The 17,928-nt window shown below is 43.4% G+C and overlaps 1 protein-coding gene across 1 annotated transcript in view; it reads left to right on the forward strand.

The window, feature by feature from the left end:
- Positions 1–17,928, forward strand: part of EVA1A (eva-1 homolog A (C. elegans)) — a 211,094-nt gene that overhangs the window by 95,473 nt on the left and 97,693 nt on the right. Inside the window, exon 5 of the mRNA XM_010584275.1 lies at positions 9,817–9,960. Coding sequence (XP_010582577.1) covers positions 9,817–9,960 — 144 coding nt within the window. The remainder of the gene's footprint in view (positions 1–9,816; positions 9,961–17,928) is intronic.

A 17,928-nucleotide genomic window follows, 5' to 3' on the forward strand; every position in this document is an offset into this window, starting at 1 on the left:
CCATGAGATGTTGGAACATCTCTCTGGCTCTGTTCTGCACAGCATCAGATAGTGCTCTTACCACAGCCGGGGAGCAGGGACCTGGGAAACCAGAGCTAATGTGTGGGCCAAAGCCACAGTGATACTTCCCCACCAGTCCTGACTGCAAACCCTTTTCCACAGCCCAGTGGCTTGTCAAGCAGAAAATCTCCTGAGCCCATGCTTACAGCTCCGAAGTGCTTTAACAGTCTCTTCTAATGAATTAATTTCTTTTATTTCCCTACTTGAAGAGGGTTATCTTGTGCTTGGAACAGATGGACTGTGCAGGTTTTCTGAAGCCCGTTCTGTTCTGACTTCCAAATCATCAGCCTTTTAATTGTTTTGGGTCTCTGCTCCTGAGCTGTCCTCCTTACACATCTACTTCTGCATCTTTTCTTGTTTAAGGGTGGTCTTTTATTTTCGTTGGTTGGTCTTCACATTGGTTGGTCTTAAGGGCTGAGTATCTGTAGTTTGGTTTTCTCCCTTTTGTCTTCCACAGTCCCTGTGGTTCTAAACCCAACTTACTTCTTGTGTCCTCTATAGAGGCTTGTGTGCCATGGCAAGGAAGAGAAATCCAGTGTATTTCTGTTGCTCCCATCTGAAACCCTGTGAAAGCGCTATGCTGATGAAGAAATTACCTCCTCAGGGTGCTTACTGTGGAGAGAAAGTGGACAAAGCCCATCTTTATTAACTGTCTGTCTTCTGCACTGGCTTTTAAAAAGACTATGAAACTTAATGCATGTGGGCTAAGCTGAAAATGCCTGGGATTTGATATACTGCACGTGATGCAGACTGGCTCATCAATACTCTATGAAGACATCCTTCCCAGGCTGCTAGGATAGCTAATTTTGGCTAATGTAGCAGCTGAAGCAGAGGCTTAGACACCTCCAGCAGCTGTCACTTTATGAAGGAGCTGAACTTTGTATCAACCACAGCTAATGGAGCATCTTTAAAATAAATGAAAAACTGTCCAAGAGCACAAGAACTTCCTTCCCTCCTGTTTATGACAGAGATTCTCTTGCAGAATGAGGCGGTTCTGAGTCACTCCTAGGTAAAATGTGAAGGAATTTAGGCAGCTGCCTCACCTGCAAGGTTGGAGTTACTTTCTTCGTGCTTATATCCTTTTTGCCATTCCATCGAAGTTTGCTTTCTCTTTTGGCAGATGTGTAGATAACCACAGCGCTGATTCAGGCATCTGTCAGCTTTCTTTACAGGAACTAAATTTCTCTCCTCTTAGTTAATTGATTCCTGCGTCTTTCATCTTTCATTCTGTCCTCCCTGCTTCATAGCTCTCAGCAAGTAACGTTTCCTGTTTCATTCTCTAGCAAGAAATTGTGCTGCATGTTTTGGAGAAAAATCTTGTCCTCTGCTTGGGAGAAGTTTCTTCCTACAGCTGTCAATTGTTTGTAAATTACTTCCCTCAAGGGAATATTTACCTTAGGTTGTTCCTTTCACCTGCTCCTCAAAAGATAGCAAGAAAAGCTAGGGTTCTGCTGACTGTTTTAATTTGAGAAGTAGGTCTGCTCCTGATGCCTTTACACTGAGCCAAAGTGTGCCATAGAATTAATCTCTTGATCAGGTACCACCAGTCCTGTTCCTGTTCCTCATCACTTACCTCACATGCACTGCTGGAAATGGTATTTTAGGCAGTGATTCTTTTTCTGAAGCCTTTAATTACAGCCAATCATTTGGTCCTTTTGATACTTCAAGGTCTTATACTTTGTTGGCTGAAAAATTAGAATGAGTGCTCCAGTTTTTTTTGCTAAATTCATGGACTCATAGTGCATCCTCTGACGAGTGGGTGGAATTTTCTTCTCGGGTTCTATTTTTCTTTTTTTTTTAAGTGCACATATGTTGATATTGGGGTGTGCTCCATGCCCTGCTGTCTTTCCAGATCCACGGACAGCCTATGGAAAACCACTACCTGACAGCCTTACAGCATGCTAACGTATTCACAAGTTCAGGTGTACCTGGTCCTGCTTGGTCTGGACAGCCTGCCTCATCTGTACAGGAACTTGCCTTTGCAGGCTCAACATGGATGTGGCAGGCGAGTCTGATCATGGGGTTAACAGATGCACGGATGTTCTTGAGCATCTGACATATGCCCAACTTCACTGTGGGATTAGTCACCCATCTCAAAACTAGGTGTCTAAATCTGTTCATGGATCCATCTGTGATGACTGCTGCCTTGGAAGAGGCTCCAGTCTCCACCAGAGCATCTAACAGTTACTGTAATGCAAAAATTAAACTGTTTGGAAACATTCTTTCAAACCCAGATAGGTTTTGCAATCAAAAGCAGCAACGTATGGCTTGGATTTCAGACTTGGATGTGTCACCCTTATTGGAGAAAAACAAGTAACAGTGAGTAACCAAAGTAACGGATGTGATTAACAGGCATTGGCTCCGATTTCTTTTTTTCACCAGGAAGAGGTAATAAAGAAATAGTCATGCTGGGAAGCAGCCTTAAACTGACTAAACCCCATTCACTGTGGTGAGCTTGATGATATGGACATTACATCACTGAGACTGATTCCAATTTTAAAGCCAATGCTGGCTGCAAGCTGCAGCTGGTAAAATCTTCCAGCGTGGCTTTGTTGCCATCTGATTTGGGTTTTTACCTGTCAGAGGTTGGGCTGGTAAAGATAGTAGATCAGGGAGTATTATCATACTAAATGCAACTGGTACGATGAATTACTTACTGAGGGCTTAGGCTAAGAGTTGTGAAATGAAAGTGGCCAGCAGTCTGCACTTGTGGAGTGATCCTGTGAAAGGGAATTCACCTTGTACCAGAAGCAACACTGGAGGGATGTGCAAATGCTAGAAAGTGGGGCCGGGAGTAAAGAGGATAAAGTGAACTGATCCCACGCTCCCCTAAACCCAAACTGTAGTTTACAATACTATATTCCAAAAGCACAGCTGATATCTTTAATCACTTTCACATGTGGAAGTTTCACCATAGCCAGGGTTTGTATTTGCTCTTCGGCAGTGTACTGAAGCAATCCAAGACTAATGAAAGCTGAGGGTAACTCTGGCCGAACCTGTGTAAGTGGGCTCTCTTATCATCTCTGAGGTCTTAAAGCAGTTTTTATTGCTCTGCTGGGGCATTTGAGCTTTGTGGGCTTTAAAAGGTTCTTTGCAGGGGCCTGGCTCTGCTTAGTAGTACTTACCTCAGACTTACCGATATGGTGTTGGCATTTGTGAGTGTCCTTTCTATATCCCTGACACATGGGATCACGTGTTTGTCACTGATGTCAGGATAGTATTTCATATAACATCCGCAGTTTGCATTTAGCAAGCAGACAAGCAGCGAAAAAAACCAGAGATGTTGCCCAAATGAGCATGCCATCTGGTGCAATAGGGGTGTCACATCTAGTCTCCCACTTCTGAAGACCTGGAAAATGTGAATTTGGCCAGCTGAAGGGGACCATAGCCCAACTCTGCTCTACCACATTGCTGGGCTTGGCTTCCCTCCATCTTTTTGAGAGGCTAACTGCATGATTTATGGATAAGGGAGCCTCTGTTTTCTTGCCTCTCCGAGCTCTGGGAATGGGCACCTGGAAGTGAAGACTTCTAGCGTGGAATCACCTCCTGAAGAGGTACTAATATACTTGGAGATCTCGCTTCAATCCAGCTCCCTAAGGACTTGTTTACATTTGGAAGTTAAATTACCTACATGCACTTCATAACAGCCAACAGGAGTGATGTTGAGTGTTTTTATACTCCTGAGACATGGGGATGAAAGAAAATACCATGTTGTCACTTCTAGAGCTCTGAATGACACGGTGGTGACTGTGATTTATGAGTGTGCTGTAGCCTCATCTGTCACTCGGGCATCTCTCAGATATATTATTGACATCTTCAGTGCTAGTTAGTGTGGGAATAAAGATGCTTGAATATGACATTTTGGCATCCAGCTAAATGACCTCCTTATCACAAATCCTTTGAAGTGTATAAGGGAGATGGTCCCATTTGGAGGTTTTGATCACTGCTTTTACATTTTTCAGTTCAGTGTCTTATGGGGAGGATGAACACAATGACAGATCAAAAAAAGATCTCCCCAAAAAGAGAGGAGACCAAGCTAATTTCAGTATCAGTGTAGTCCTCCCTCAAAGTACTGCTGGCGGCTTGCCCTGGCATTTATGGGAATGCACAAGGCATTTGTGCTTAGAAATTGTGTGGAGAGAAAAACGGGGAAAATTCCCTGTTGTGACCAAAGGGAAGTCTTTGAAGTGAATACATTGTCAAATTTTGTCCATAGAGTCCATTTCTGTTTTTCAGGGCTGGAACAATATGACTGACTCCAAGAGAATCTCAGGCCTTACCATGGGGAAAATGAGAAGAGTATTTGGATTTACCATGTGGGAGCCTGGTGTTGTCAGTAGAGTTTCACTGGGTCTTGTAACATGGGTACCTCAGATGACTCTCTGCCACTCCTGCATTCACCAGATTTTGGTGCTCATTAGAGTTTGGAGGTCAGTGGCAACAGAAAAGACTTGCCTAAATTGTGGCTGTTTGTTTGCTACAAGAGCCAAGGAAATGGAGTGCTACAAGAAACCTCGACAACACTATGTTGAAGTCAAACTGGCAGCTACTTAAAAGCAGTCAGAAATCAATATTGCTTAACACCTTTAGTAATGACCTGGATAATGGGATGGAGTTTGTAGGTGGTACCAAACGGATAGGACAGTTGTTACAGCAGGAGGTAGGGACCTTGAGGAACCTCAGTGAGCTGGAGACATCTCATGAAACCTTCTAAAGTTCAACAAAGGCAAGTGCAAAGTTCTGCACCTGAATAACCCTCTGCAACAGCACAGGCTAGGGACCAGCTGGCTAGAAAGCAGCTCTGCAGAAAAAGGACCAATGGGTCTCGGGGGACAAGAAGTTGAACGTGAGTCAGTGGTGTGCTCTTGTGGCAATAGTGGCTAAGTGGATACTGGGCTTTATTAGTAAGAATATTGTAAGCACATCCAGGAGAGGGTTTATTCACTCTATTTGGCATTCCACTTAACTGGAGTACTGGAGTGTCCAGTTTGGGGCTCCCCAGATAAAGAGATATGTTGGAAAAACTGGAGCAAGTCCAGTGAACTGGAGGGGCTGGAGCACACAGCATGTAGGGAAATGCTGAGGAACCCGGGTTTGTTCAGTCTCCAGAAGAGAAAGCTCAGGGTGGGATCTTATCGCTGTTTTCTACTACCTAATAGGTGGCTCTACAGAAGACTGTTCTTGGAAACACACTGGAAAAAAACAAGCAAACACCAAAAGCAATGAACACAAGTTGCAGCAATGGAAATCTGATTAGATACAAGGGAAAAATTCTTCACCTGGAGAGTGGTTTAGCCCAGGAACAGGTGCCCAAGAAGTTTGGGGAATATTTATCTGAGGAGATTTTTCAAAACTTGCCTGGGCAAATTCCTGAGCAACCTGATGTAACATCAAAGCTGGCTATGCCTTGAGCAGGAGGTTGGACTGGATAGGCTCCAGATATTGCTTTCAACTAAATTATTGTATGGTTTATGTGCTGTAGTCCCAATAGATGACTTTTTTTCTGGATATATTTTCAATATTAAGGTTTGCAAAAAGTCCATGTAAAAGAGGCTTTAAAAATATCGGTGCCTTAATTTCTATGCTAGGGAATTTCATCCCCATCTGTAATTGAAGCATATTGAGTCTCTTCTGCTTTTCTGCTCATTTTGGCTCGTGCAGGTTGAGCTGGAGCAGCCTGGCAATTGGAGAGTTGAGGATTTCACTACTGCTATTTGTGAATATGGAGGCTTGGTCTGTGCCCGAAGAACCTGAGTATCTAGGGCTACATGTATGCTGGTAAACTAGCAGTACCAGGGCCTGGGCAGAGATACTGGAAAGAGATCTTCTGTACTGTGAAACTGTAGCATGGCCCATGGCATGGTTTGTCACCTGGGCCCAGCTAACACTCTCCTAGGCAGTCCAGAAGATGGTTTGAGGTTGGTTATAGGACAGGTACTGGGTATCACCACTCTGTTTTGGAGGGTAAGAGTGTTTAGCAGCATGGATGTGGATTGTTCCACCACAGTTGGCCTCCAGGACAGGGAATGGGCCAGGGTAGGTTTTCGTTTACCAGGAACGTGTAGCCTAGGGATTGCAGTGTTAGGACCTGCTCTGGCAGATGGAGCTACGTAGAAGAGGCTCTTATAACTCAAGCTACATCTGCATTTGTAGTGGTGCTGGTGAAGGGGCTAGAGTGGGGTCTCACAGATGCCTGTGGGCAGTATTGCATGTTGTTTTCAGTGGCTAGCATGGGCAAGGCTGTCCTCTCCTGGGGAAAAAAAATGCAGCTACTACCTGATAAAGGTAGCATCGGGATTGTGCTCACCTACTATGTACACATCGGCTACTCTGTACTGAATACAGTGAGAAAGAGCCTGCTGCCTGGCCCTGTGGCTGGCTGACCTCATGTCCATGCCACTAAACCCTCTACCATGTACTTCTGCTTCTCTACTTTCCATCCAAAACATCTGGGGGGGCTTCTGCAAATTGACAACTGGGATGAGCCCTGTTATATCTCAGACTGTATTACCTGTTTGTGGTAATGCTAGTTGGCAAAATCATTCTAAGGAACAGGGTAGCACTTAAACAAGGGGGATAATGGTGTGTCTGTGTCCAGATTTGAGCCCTCTTTGGTTTCCTAGTGCAGATGCTGCTGCTGAGGTCAGTACAGATGGAGACTATAGCCTGCTCACAACTGCATGGGAGGAAGGAGGTCATCAATACCAAGACATGACTGGTAGTGGCTAGAAAAGCTGGTGATGTTACTGTGAGGGTACATGACAGATAAAACTCTAGAAGTGTTTTCGATTTACTGAATCTACAGATCTGGCACCTGAAGAGTCAGTCCAGTTTGTTAAGGTGGAGAGCAGAGTCTTGTTTGTTACAGCTCATTCCTACAAGAGGAGCATCCCAAAGGCTGACCGTCTCTGATGGCAACCTATGCAAAAGATTTGTCATGCCTCTCACAGGACCAGTGATGGGTAATTCCCCACCCTCCCACGGAGGTAGTGTGCTCCTGTGCCGGGGGGTGAGGCCTCTGTGCAGACAGCTGTGGGATGCTGTCTGTTTTGTATGAGAACAATAACAAATTAAAAGAATAGTTGCCCTCCATGAAATCCTGTGCAGTGCTTAGATTTGATGAGTTTCTCTAACTGGACATTTGACAAAAAGACAATAAAGCAGGATTGCTGAATGCCAGATGTTTCCACTGGAACCTCTGACACTCTTTGGATCAAAAATCCCCTAAGGAAGTTTGGGTGGTTCAGTATGAAAATGCTCACATGGGGCCCTGTTCTTTTGTCATTTACAGCATGTGAAATAAAATGCTGCCTTTGATTTGAGAAAAAAGAGATGTTGCCCTCTAAGCTTAGTTTTCTGTGGCTTTCCCCTGTCTCTCATGGCTTTTGTTGTTGTGCTGGTTCTAGCATTCAATACCTTTTGGGGTTCATTTTCCCTTTCCCTGCCTTCTGATTAGTGACCAAAAGGGGTTTGTATTCCTTTCTCTGTAGCTTTCCTGTTGCTTTTAGCAACAGCTTAATGTTGAAGAAATATCTTCTTGCCAGCTTCCCCTTGCACTTGGCCCTGGCTGGACAGTGAAAGCAAACTACTAGTCTAGCACCTAAAAGTCTGAGAGATCGTCTGTGGAAATCATTTTTGCCTTAGCTGAGAAAACAAGCACAAATCATCTGATAGAAAATAATACTTGGGAAAATATTTACTTTTGGAGCTTTCCATACACTAAATTCCTGATATGACAAACATTTCTGCTTGCATGGAATAAACATGCTTACCAGAACATTTCTACTTAGATGGTACATGGTAACATTACAACTTTTTGACCTCATAGTAACCTCATTAGACTTCTTAGAAATACAGATCTTCTAGGAGCAGACAGGGACACTGATCACCTCTGTCTGCAGAAGGGGGCCAGAGATGGTGACTTGAGACAACTCTCTTGGACATAAAAAAGGCTCAAAAGGCCAACCCAATCTCCCTATCTCTTCCCCTCAAAAGGAAACAAGCTGTATTGGGTTTGCGTGGCAAGGTTTTGGTAGCAGGGGGCTGCGGGGGTGGCTTCTGTGAGAAGCTACTAGAAGCTTCCCCCGTGTCCGACAGAGCCAATGCCAGCCGGCTCCAAGTCAGACCCGCTGCTGGCCAAGGCTGAGCCCATCAGTGACGGTGGTAGTGCCTCTGGGATAATGTATTTAAGAAGGGGAAAAAACCTGCACAACAAACTGCAGTCAGCGAGAGGAGTGAGAATATGTGAGAGAAACAACCCTGCAGACCCCCAGGTCAGTGCAGAAGGAGGGGAGGAGATGCTCCAGGCGCCGGAGCGGAGATTCCCCTGCAGCCCGTGGGGAAGACCATGGTGAGGCAGGCTGTCCCCCTGCAGCCAAGGGAGCTCCACGCTGGAGCAGGCTCCTGGCAGGACCTGTGACCCCACGGGGGACCCACGCTGGAGCAGTCTGTGCCTGAAGGACTGCAGCCCGTGGAAGGGACCCATGCCAGAGCAGTTTGTGAAGAACTGCAGCCTGTGGGAAGGACTCACACTGGAGAAGTTCATGGAGGACTGTCTCCCATGGGAGGGACGCCACAGTGGAGCAGGGGAAGAGTGAGGAGTCCTCCCCCTGAGGAGGAAGGAGCGGCAGAGACAATGTGTGATGAACTGACCCCGACCTCCATTCCCCGTCCCACTGCGCTGCTGGTGGGGAGGAGGTAGAGAAAACTGGGAGTAAAGTTAAGCCTGGGAAGAAGGGAGGGGTGGGGGAAAGGTATTTTAAGATTTGGTTTTATTTCTCATTATCCTACTCTGATTTGATTGGTAATAAATTAAATTAATTTTTTCCCCAAGTTGAGTCTATTTTACCTGTGACAGTAATTGGTGAGTGATCTCTGCCTGCCCTTATCTCAACTTACAAGCCTTTCATTATATTTTCTCTCCCCTGTCCAGCTGAGGAGGTGAGTGATAGAGCAGCTTTGGTGGGCACCTGGCATCCAGCCACAGTCAACCCACCGCACAAGCAAAACCTGGAAAAAATCAACACACCCAAATCAAATCAGTTTTACCCTTCCCTCAAAAAGATCACAATGTTCATCTCCCTTACACCTGTGAGGTGGGAATTTGCTAATAACATTGCATGTTACTGTTATCAATTGCATTATCAGACAGCTAAATAAATCCACAGGAATTCCATATTAATATTATAACTGTTGTATTAATGTATTTTCTGTTCCTATGACAGTCTCTTAGTTTATGGGGAAGTTTGTAGTGTTTCCAGAGAAATACATTGGAGTGAGACTCCAAAGGTCTGAGTCTTTTTCTATGCTCTGCACTGATCTGCTGTTGTTAGTCTTTTTAATTTTCTATGACTCTGTTTCTCCATCTCTTAAAATGAAGATACTGATACCTGTCTTAGAGTCCTTTCAGACTCTTGTAGAATAAATGCCAGGTGAGAAGGAATTATTTTTATTACAGATGATAGCCTTTTCCCTTTAAAAACAACCCATCTTTTATTTGGAACCTTCTTTCTATGGATGTATAGGTGTTTCTGATTCATCACTGTTCTTTTTGGTAATTTCCTTTCATCAATTTACAATTTATTAGAGGTGTTTGAGAGTCAGATACACCTTCCCATGTAAACAAAAAGATTTTTAAATATTCATGGAAATCTCATATATATGTGCTCTCACAGTCTGCATCTCATAATTTTTTTTAGGTAATTTCTGATGTGAATGGACAACTATTCACAAATGGGTATCCTTTTTCCCTTTTAGAGTGTCAGTCAGCTACCGCTCTCCAACTCATGATCAAGCGCTGTCACGGGAAAAGAAGCTGCAGCATATATGCTAGCACCTATGAATTTGGAGATCCTTGTTACCCAGGCATCCGAAAGCATCTCAATGTCATCTACACCTGTGGTGAGCCATGAAATTCTCTTACTTTAGCTCTCATTGGGGGATGTGTTTTATGAACAGTGATGTGTGAAGAACGACAAGGCTTGTAATAGTACATAAAAAGTTGTTGAACTTCCAGTTGGTTTATAGTGATTCTTTATGATGATTCGTACTTGGTCAACAAGGTAAAGCTCTGTGTATCACCTGAGTGGTTTAATTCTGTCTCTTTTTCTACTCAATGGCTTGATAGAAAAAGCAGAAAACCTGGAAGTGATGTTTTGTTAACCCATTCAACACTGCCTCTGGAAGGCAGGAAAATCTGGCAGCAGAATCAATCCACTCAGTGGATGGGTACATCCTGAATGTTAGCCTCCTGCTGTTTCATTTGACTGCAGCAAAGTTGTGGTTATCAGTAGGATCCTTATTACTTTGCTCTGCATTCCATTTTGTAGAGTAGAATGAGACAGTCACCAATCCATACTCATCCACGGCATTAGTAGAAAATCACTCCCAAAATCTTCAGGTGAACATTGCAACATTTTCCTAACAAAATACTGTTACTTGAAAAAAAACACCAGCTGGAGCTCTCAGTTGGGAGCTGAAGTCATAGTGTTGAGCAGACACTACTCCTACTTGACTAGTCATCTTATTTTGCAACAGAGAAAAAATTGCTCCTGTCTGAGCTCCGTGGTACGAAAGCAACATCAGGTCTGTCTTATTCCAGTGATGACATTTTGGTCATTTGTAGCTGATATATTTGAAAATATTTGCTTCAGGGTTTTGCTTACGTAGTTGTTGCTAGGACCAGCTCAGACTCTCTCTCTCTGTGCCTTTCTACATCCACCTGGAAGAGGAAATTCTGGTGCTATTTTGAATCTGCTGAGCAGATGGTGGAGCATGTAGTAGAGGAGGTGCTGGCTGTGTCCTCAGACAACAGTGGGTCCGTGGGCCAATCTCTGTGTGTAACTGCAGCATGCTGAATCTGATAGATAGTATTTGAGATGGAGTCACTATAGTGTTTTGTATAGTTGCTATAGCATGGCGGATGTACAGCACCTTGAAGAGCACAGAGACTGATGCAGGAACATCAGGCTCTGAGCTCCTGTCTGGCTGTTGTTTCATTTGGCAGGAGTGGCAGGAAGGTTGAATTATTTTTTTTATCTTGGCTTCCTGTTTTTTGTTTGCAGTGAAGTAGCAAGAAGTAGCAAGGCTATCTATGCAAAGCCCTGTGAATTTTCTAGCCAGGAAGGTGATATTTTTATATCAGTTTTCTCGTAAAGAGACTGGAGAGAAGTTTATCCTCATGGGGATTTGACAGAAATTAAGGCAATGCAGCAAAACTGGAGCTCCATAACTCAAAAATCCAAGGACAAACCAAACAGAGCTCCATAATGTATTTCCAAGAGGATATCTCCTTCACAGGCCTCCACAGCCTTATTCTGGCATTGTGGTCCTGGTCTCAAAGTCCACTACAAAAGGCATTAATGATCTCTTAATCTGACCTTAACTTTCCTAGTCATAGCCTAACTGCATCGGGAAATGAGTCATGCTTGAGAGCACAAAATGGCATGTTTTGCTTTTTAGTGGGTGAAATCTGCCTCATCCTTTGAAGGTGGCCATGGCTCTTTTTCAAAACCATGATCGCAGACATGTCTCTGAGCTGGATTTTGTGATCATCAGACACATATTTCTCCCCTCAAAAGGCAAAATCCTTCAAAATGTGAAAACCAAATAAACAAGAAATCAAATTCCAATCCCATATACTTGTGCTGGACAGAAGTAAATCCTGGCATTCTTTTAAAAGAAATGATAAAACCAAGCAATTTGATGTTCTTATGATTTAGAGAACAATTGCAGTGTAGAAAACCTCCTGTTGGATATTTCTTTCCAGGTTTCCATAAAGCTGCATGTGTTATTGCTCCTGGTGTGGTGGTGTCCTACTTTCACAAAACCTATGGGAGTGAAGGGGGACAGGCTTTGCTTGACAAAAGTGACTGCACTTTCCTGTGACCTGTATCTAGATACATATCCCTGTTTGCCACCTCTTGCAGTTGGAAACCCTTGATCCCTGGCGTGCAGCATGTGGCTTTGCTGCTGTTCACTGGGGAGCAGTGAAAGATGCAGGGTGACCCTGGCATAGCTTGGGAAATGCGATGGGTGTACAAAATGGGTTTCTCTGAGCATCACTTCAGCCTTTCTTGTTGCTGCTTCAAGTAGGTGAACTCTCTGAGATCAAGCAGTGCAGTCAGTCTGCTCTTCTCTGTCATTCCCCGGCTGCCAGGTTATGGCAGAAACGTCCTGCCATGGTTGAGTGGTTTGTGCTATGTCATTGGTCTTACCTGTGAGAAAAACTGCAATGTGTCCTTGGCCAGTGTTACCGACCCACTATGCTGCTTTGGAAGAGATGGTGAGAGCAAACATGCTGATGGATGTGGCAGTGTGGGTGGGAGGGCCTTCATGAAGACATTTTACGTGTGAGAAACTTCAGTAATTACGGGGACAGGGCAGCTAAACACTGCCCTTGGTGCTAAAGCATCGGGAGGGTTGGAAAGAGAAAGATATGTCATCTTCTGATAGCAATTAATGAAAAAAAAAATCTGTTGAGGGAGTAACGTATGAGGTGACAAAAGGTAGTATTAACTGAAAGCTCACGTGCTGTTAGCAGAAATCATGGCACTTTTGCTGAGGTAGACTTTGTGACAAGCACTAATGCTGGTGTTGGCTGCGTAGACCAATGACTAGTGAAGAGCTAGTGAGGTGACTTATCTCCCAGTGCTGGCAGGAGAACATCTGCAAGCACCTCTCAGGTCAGAACTTACAGATTGTTCTTCTCTGGCTTGACAGCAGGAGCTGAGCCCTATCCTGGATTTCCAAGAGGTAAATGGATGAGGCAACAGTTTTGCTTTCTTTAAGCCATGTCCAAATTTCTTGGAGGTCCATTCCTTCAGCCTCCATGTTTTATTTGACATGAGAATTCCTGCCAGACATACACAATTGTGTTGATGAATCTGGTTTTAAGTAAAGGTGTCATCTAACTTTTTGCCCAGCTGTATTTTTTTGAATCGTTGTCATTACCCCAGCCAGTGGGAGTGTCTCAAGTCAGCGGTTCTCCGTATCATATTATATCCCTTTGACTCTTGTATTAAACACATATTGCCATCACTTAGCTGTGAAGGAAATACTACAAGTTAATGTGTATGTACAAGATGATTGAAACAAGCAAGTAAGCAGCAGCCCAGCACGATAGCGATCTCTCGTGTGCATTAGGGTCCCATTAGCCCAGCCAAGGAAACAGATGAAAAATCCTCCAATGTGAAAACATTCCAAACCTGAACCTTGGCAGAAGCTGAAATACTAAATTTTGGCCCAAAGCCAGATTTAATTAATGGGATGGTGTGGAAGGTGGATTTTCCACTATGTGAGTCCCATTACATAATTAATAAATACATTAATTATTTTTTTTAAAAGGAAAAGGCAAGTTAATTCTGGGAAAGCATATAACATGCTGAGTTTGCTTTCTGAGTGTGGCAGCTGTAACTAGAGGGAGATATAAAAATTTTAGATCTGCCTTTTCTTTAAAATACCCTAAAAGTCTTAGCGAGTAATAGCAAATAAAGGAGTATTAATGCAACTGAGAAAAATAGTGCAATAAAGACTTAATAGAAGTCTTTCTCTCTTTCTTTCTCTTCCGCCCCACACCTCCCCATCTCCCTGTCTCTCTGTCTTTTTTCTGTCTTTCTTTGGTATAAAGCATTGTATTTGTAATATCTGCGGGTAGCTTGCTAGATAGCTTGCTAGTGGTTTTGTATTTACTGATAGAAGTGCTCCTCACCTTTTCCTTTTTCTTAATTGTCCACTTATTACCTTCAAAGACTCCCTTTAATTTCTAGATCTCTCTCCTCTCTAGTATGCTAGACCTGTTTTTTTGGCCTCTGCTGAAGTCCTAACTCAGCAATGTATTAAAACCTGTTGAATTTTTTCACGCCCATAATGCCACTTAGATGGAAGGAAGTGTTTGATTGTGTGCTTTTTCGTAAGACCTATGCATAAATACCATGAAAGTTAAATATTTTCTCAAATGCTTCCCTGAGGGGGGATAAGGGGCTTGTCTGTGTGTAAAGAGAAACCTTATTCTTAGCACTGAAAGTCAAGGGAGCAATCCAGAGCGCCTACTGTCCTGACCACCAGACCTGTCTCCCTGTGCAGTCAATGGAGGCTGTAAATGTAAACCCTCTGCTAAGTACCTGCTATTCTTTAAATACAGGTATCGGTCAGAAATGGCCTGATGAGAAGAAAAAAAAAAAAAGGTGAGGATTGTGAATTTCTTTGTGTCTAGGCATGTTTCAGTGGGTTGGCTACCGGTTCTGATAACTGGTGACTTTTTAGTGCCTTTGTTAGACATATGTTGGACAAAATGGAGGAAATGTGGCCTTGGATGTATTTTTGATGTGAATATCCATTGTGCATTTAGATGTTTGTGTGCCTCCTGCTTGATTCATGCTCGATAGAAAGGGGTCATTGGGCTGAGAGCTAATGAACTGCCATGGTAACTCATAAATTGCTTGGAAAATCCTGCAGTTCTGCCACATTAATAATCCTGCCATCCTGCTTTATGAGGCAATAAGCTGAGTCCCAGAGGCCAAGCGCTTCACATCCTGATGAGAGAACCGGGCAGGTAAAGGATAAAGCATGAGGGCAGGGACAGCAGCTACTGTTTTGCAGTGTCTGGTGCTGCTGGGAGACCAAACGGGGTCAATGAGAGGTGGTAGAGATGCTCTGGGCGATGGGGGTGTGCTGACGATTGCTTTCTCTGGGTACCTGGGAAAGTAGTCTGGCATTCGCCAGAATGTTGTGTTTAAATAAATATTCTATCAAGTTGGACTAGAGGCAGGGTCTGTGTTAGACAACGGAGCTCTGAGGTGGTCGTTTTCATGATGGTGATGAGGAGGGAGGCTAAAGAGCTGCACAAATTCTCTCCTGTCATCTCAAAGGGACTGTGCTCTAGTCCATTAGCTCCTGTGCAGTAAATCTATCAATGCCTCAGACTGGATGAATGTAATGGTCCCTTTTGCTCTTAAAATTAATGAATTCATGAATGTAGAAAATGTATTTTTATCACTGCAAAACCACTTTCTGTTGCTATAAAAAGCAATGTCCAAGGTCTGCAAAAAATAGAAAAGGAGCAATTCCAGACTTCCAAGAAAAAGCAAAAGCCTTTTACAGCCTTTTGAAACAGGGCAATGCAGACAGGGTCTTGCTAGAGAAAGATAGACACAGGATGTATAATGCACCCTTTCTTCAAAAGTTGAGATAAAACTGATGTTTACAAACAAGTAAACATTTTAGGCAACCCAGCTCTACAGATGTTACACTGAATGTATATTGTTTGATAATGTCTGTTTAACTGGGATTCTTGTGTCATACTGTAAAGCAGAACTCACAGACATGTAGATTTTAAATTCATGCCCACGTAGTTTGACCTAACAAATAAATAAAGAACAGAATAATGATGTAATTCCATTATGTGGCTACTTTCAATGTCAAGACACTGGGTTCAGAGATGGTTTAGGACATCTGTTCAAATCCTCTGTCTTATTTTCCTAAGATAATAGAAGTTTCTCCAGTTATTTTTGTATCAAGCCCATGCTTCTCTTCAAGCTGTAGTGTATTTTTTAAAAAAGCTATCCAGTCCTCATATAATGACTGCAAATAATGAAAAATTCATGAAGTGGGATTCATCTGACCAAGTGTAGACACATAAGCCATAGAGATTTATAGTATAGACATTCCCTTCTGAGAAAAATTCCTTTTACAGGTAATGGAGAGAAACAGCTGCTTTTGAGGCACAAATCGTCTCATCCTAAAGTAGGTGCCTGAAAGAGATGAACTGCATTTTTGAAGTGACAGTTCTCCTGTACTGACTATAAAGGGAGCTTCTGGTGCGTAGTTGATGTATTGTTATCTGCATGTAGGACCTCTACAATGCAGATATCTACATCTGGTTAGATGGCTTTCAACCACTGTGTTCTTACGCAAATGCTCCTTTTGGTCAAAATTATCATTGCCACATAATGATAATATCAGTGTTTTCTCCTTACATTTATTGGCTTCCACTCCCACTGTTTGACTGGATCTCCAATTATAGATTTATCCAGGGAAGAGACAAATGTGATGCTTATTTAAGTTCTTAAGGGGGATTTCTTCCTCTAAACCTTGAGAAATTACCTGTAGCCAGACAGGAATGCCAGTGCCGAAAAAGTTCTCAAATAACGGCTCGGTGTCTTGCACCTCAGCTCAAGGTTATATCAGTCTCCATATTGGGTTTGGAGAAGGATTTTCCTCTTAACTGGATTCGTATAGGATTGAGGTCCACTTTGTACATTTCACCTTTATAAATTCCCTTGATGTTTCTAGCAGCTAGGATGGGATCGATAACTTTGCTGTCTTTGACTGGCTTTCAGGTTTTTATTCTTTTGGTCTTTTGTTGCCAAGGTCAGATTTGTTGTAGACTGTCAGGGACTGTGGCTGGTGGTGTGGGAGAGGGGGCAGAGTAGGTTTTAATTGGTGATGTAACATGTGTTGCCTGTTCCTGCAAGTGAATAGACTTGTTGAAACCTCCTTCCAGCCTTTTGCACATTTCCATCCAGGGGAAGGATAAGCAAGGAGCTTGTTTCTCCTTTCAGAAACTTAGACCTCACTTTCAGAAATACTCATACTTCACAGAAACTGTTAAAAAAAGCACGTGGCAGTGTAACTAAAGACTGCACCATGATGGGTGAGCACAAAGCTCAAGGCTGATGTTTTCCAACTTCTGAGGCTGTGACTTTGTCATCTTTGGTGATGTTTTAATAATTTTTGTGGATGCAGTTTCCCAGGTCTTAGAGAGAAGCAAAGAAGGAAACTCCTTAGTTAGCAAGGCTCATATAATTTGGATTCATGGCATGGATCTGTTGGAGATCATGGATTACCTGAGGGCAAAGGCAAGATGCTATCTCTTTTGCTGACCAGTGCTAAAATGAGTGGGACACGTGCTTTACTAATGGGCTTGGAGGTACCTGCTAATAACAGAGACTATAGTAGCTCTGCCATCCTACATCAGCAAGGAATAGGCTATAGAGGCAAAGAACTGTATAGGTTTAAGGTTAGTGATTGCACAAGAAAGTGAAACGTGAGTGGCATGGCACAGACAGCCTGATTAGTTTTAAGATGAAGCTTGGTAAATTAGGTAATCAGAAGCTGTCGTTATGCTGCTCCTGTTTGTCTTTGCTTACTGTACAGCTCACTGTAGCTTGATCTGAATCACACATCCAGAAGAGTCCGAACATGTCTGGCCCGGCTGGCCCAGACACAGCAACTCTTCATTACCAGGGCAGAATGAGCCTGTGTCTGACATAGGTTAGGGTAAATAAATATTCTGAGGAAGCAGAGCTCTGCATCTCAGGTGGAGGAGGAGCAGGTAATGCTGTCACCTCAAGGGAAAGGCTTGAAAGCCCTTTGATTCTTGCAGAGAAGAGATGTAGACCTGGAGATAAAAATCATTGCCTTGGGGATGAGGAGGAAAGAAGATGGGGCTGGAGGAAGCAGAGAGGGAGTTCAAAGGACAATTTTTACGATGATCCTAAGCAGAATGAGCTGTAAGACAAGTGCCGCCTTACAATTAGGCAAGCTTTGCAAGCCTGCTGCTGTGGTCCTCCATCTCTGCCATTACTAGGAAACATAGAGACCTTCTACTATGGGAAAAAAAGAAGACTCCCATAAAGAGTTAGCTAAAGTACTCTGCAACCCCTGACCTGCACTGTTCACAAGATGTGTGCGCCTGAGGCCTTTATTCATTTTATCTCTATTTTTTTGGGTTTGGTTTTAGTTGATGAGGACCGTGGTCTAAAAGTCACAGGGGAGTGCACCAGGGGCTCGCTGTGCGGTTTCTGTTGAGTGTAAGGGGCTGCTGCAGGTCACTTTTTCCTCGGAGTCGATGCTGCTTCTGGCTAGGGG

This window comes from Haliaeetus leucocephalus, unplaced genomic scaffold (assembly GCF_000737465.1).
Source record: "Haliaeetus leucocephalus isolate CR32 unplaced genomic scaffold, Haliaeetus_leucocephalus-4.0 Scaffold964, whole genome shotgun sequence".
NCBI lineage: Eukaryota > Metazoa > Chordata > Aves > Accipitriformes > Accipitridae > Haliaeetus > Haliaeetus leucocephalus.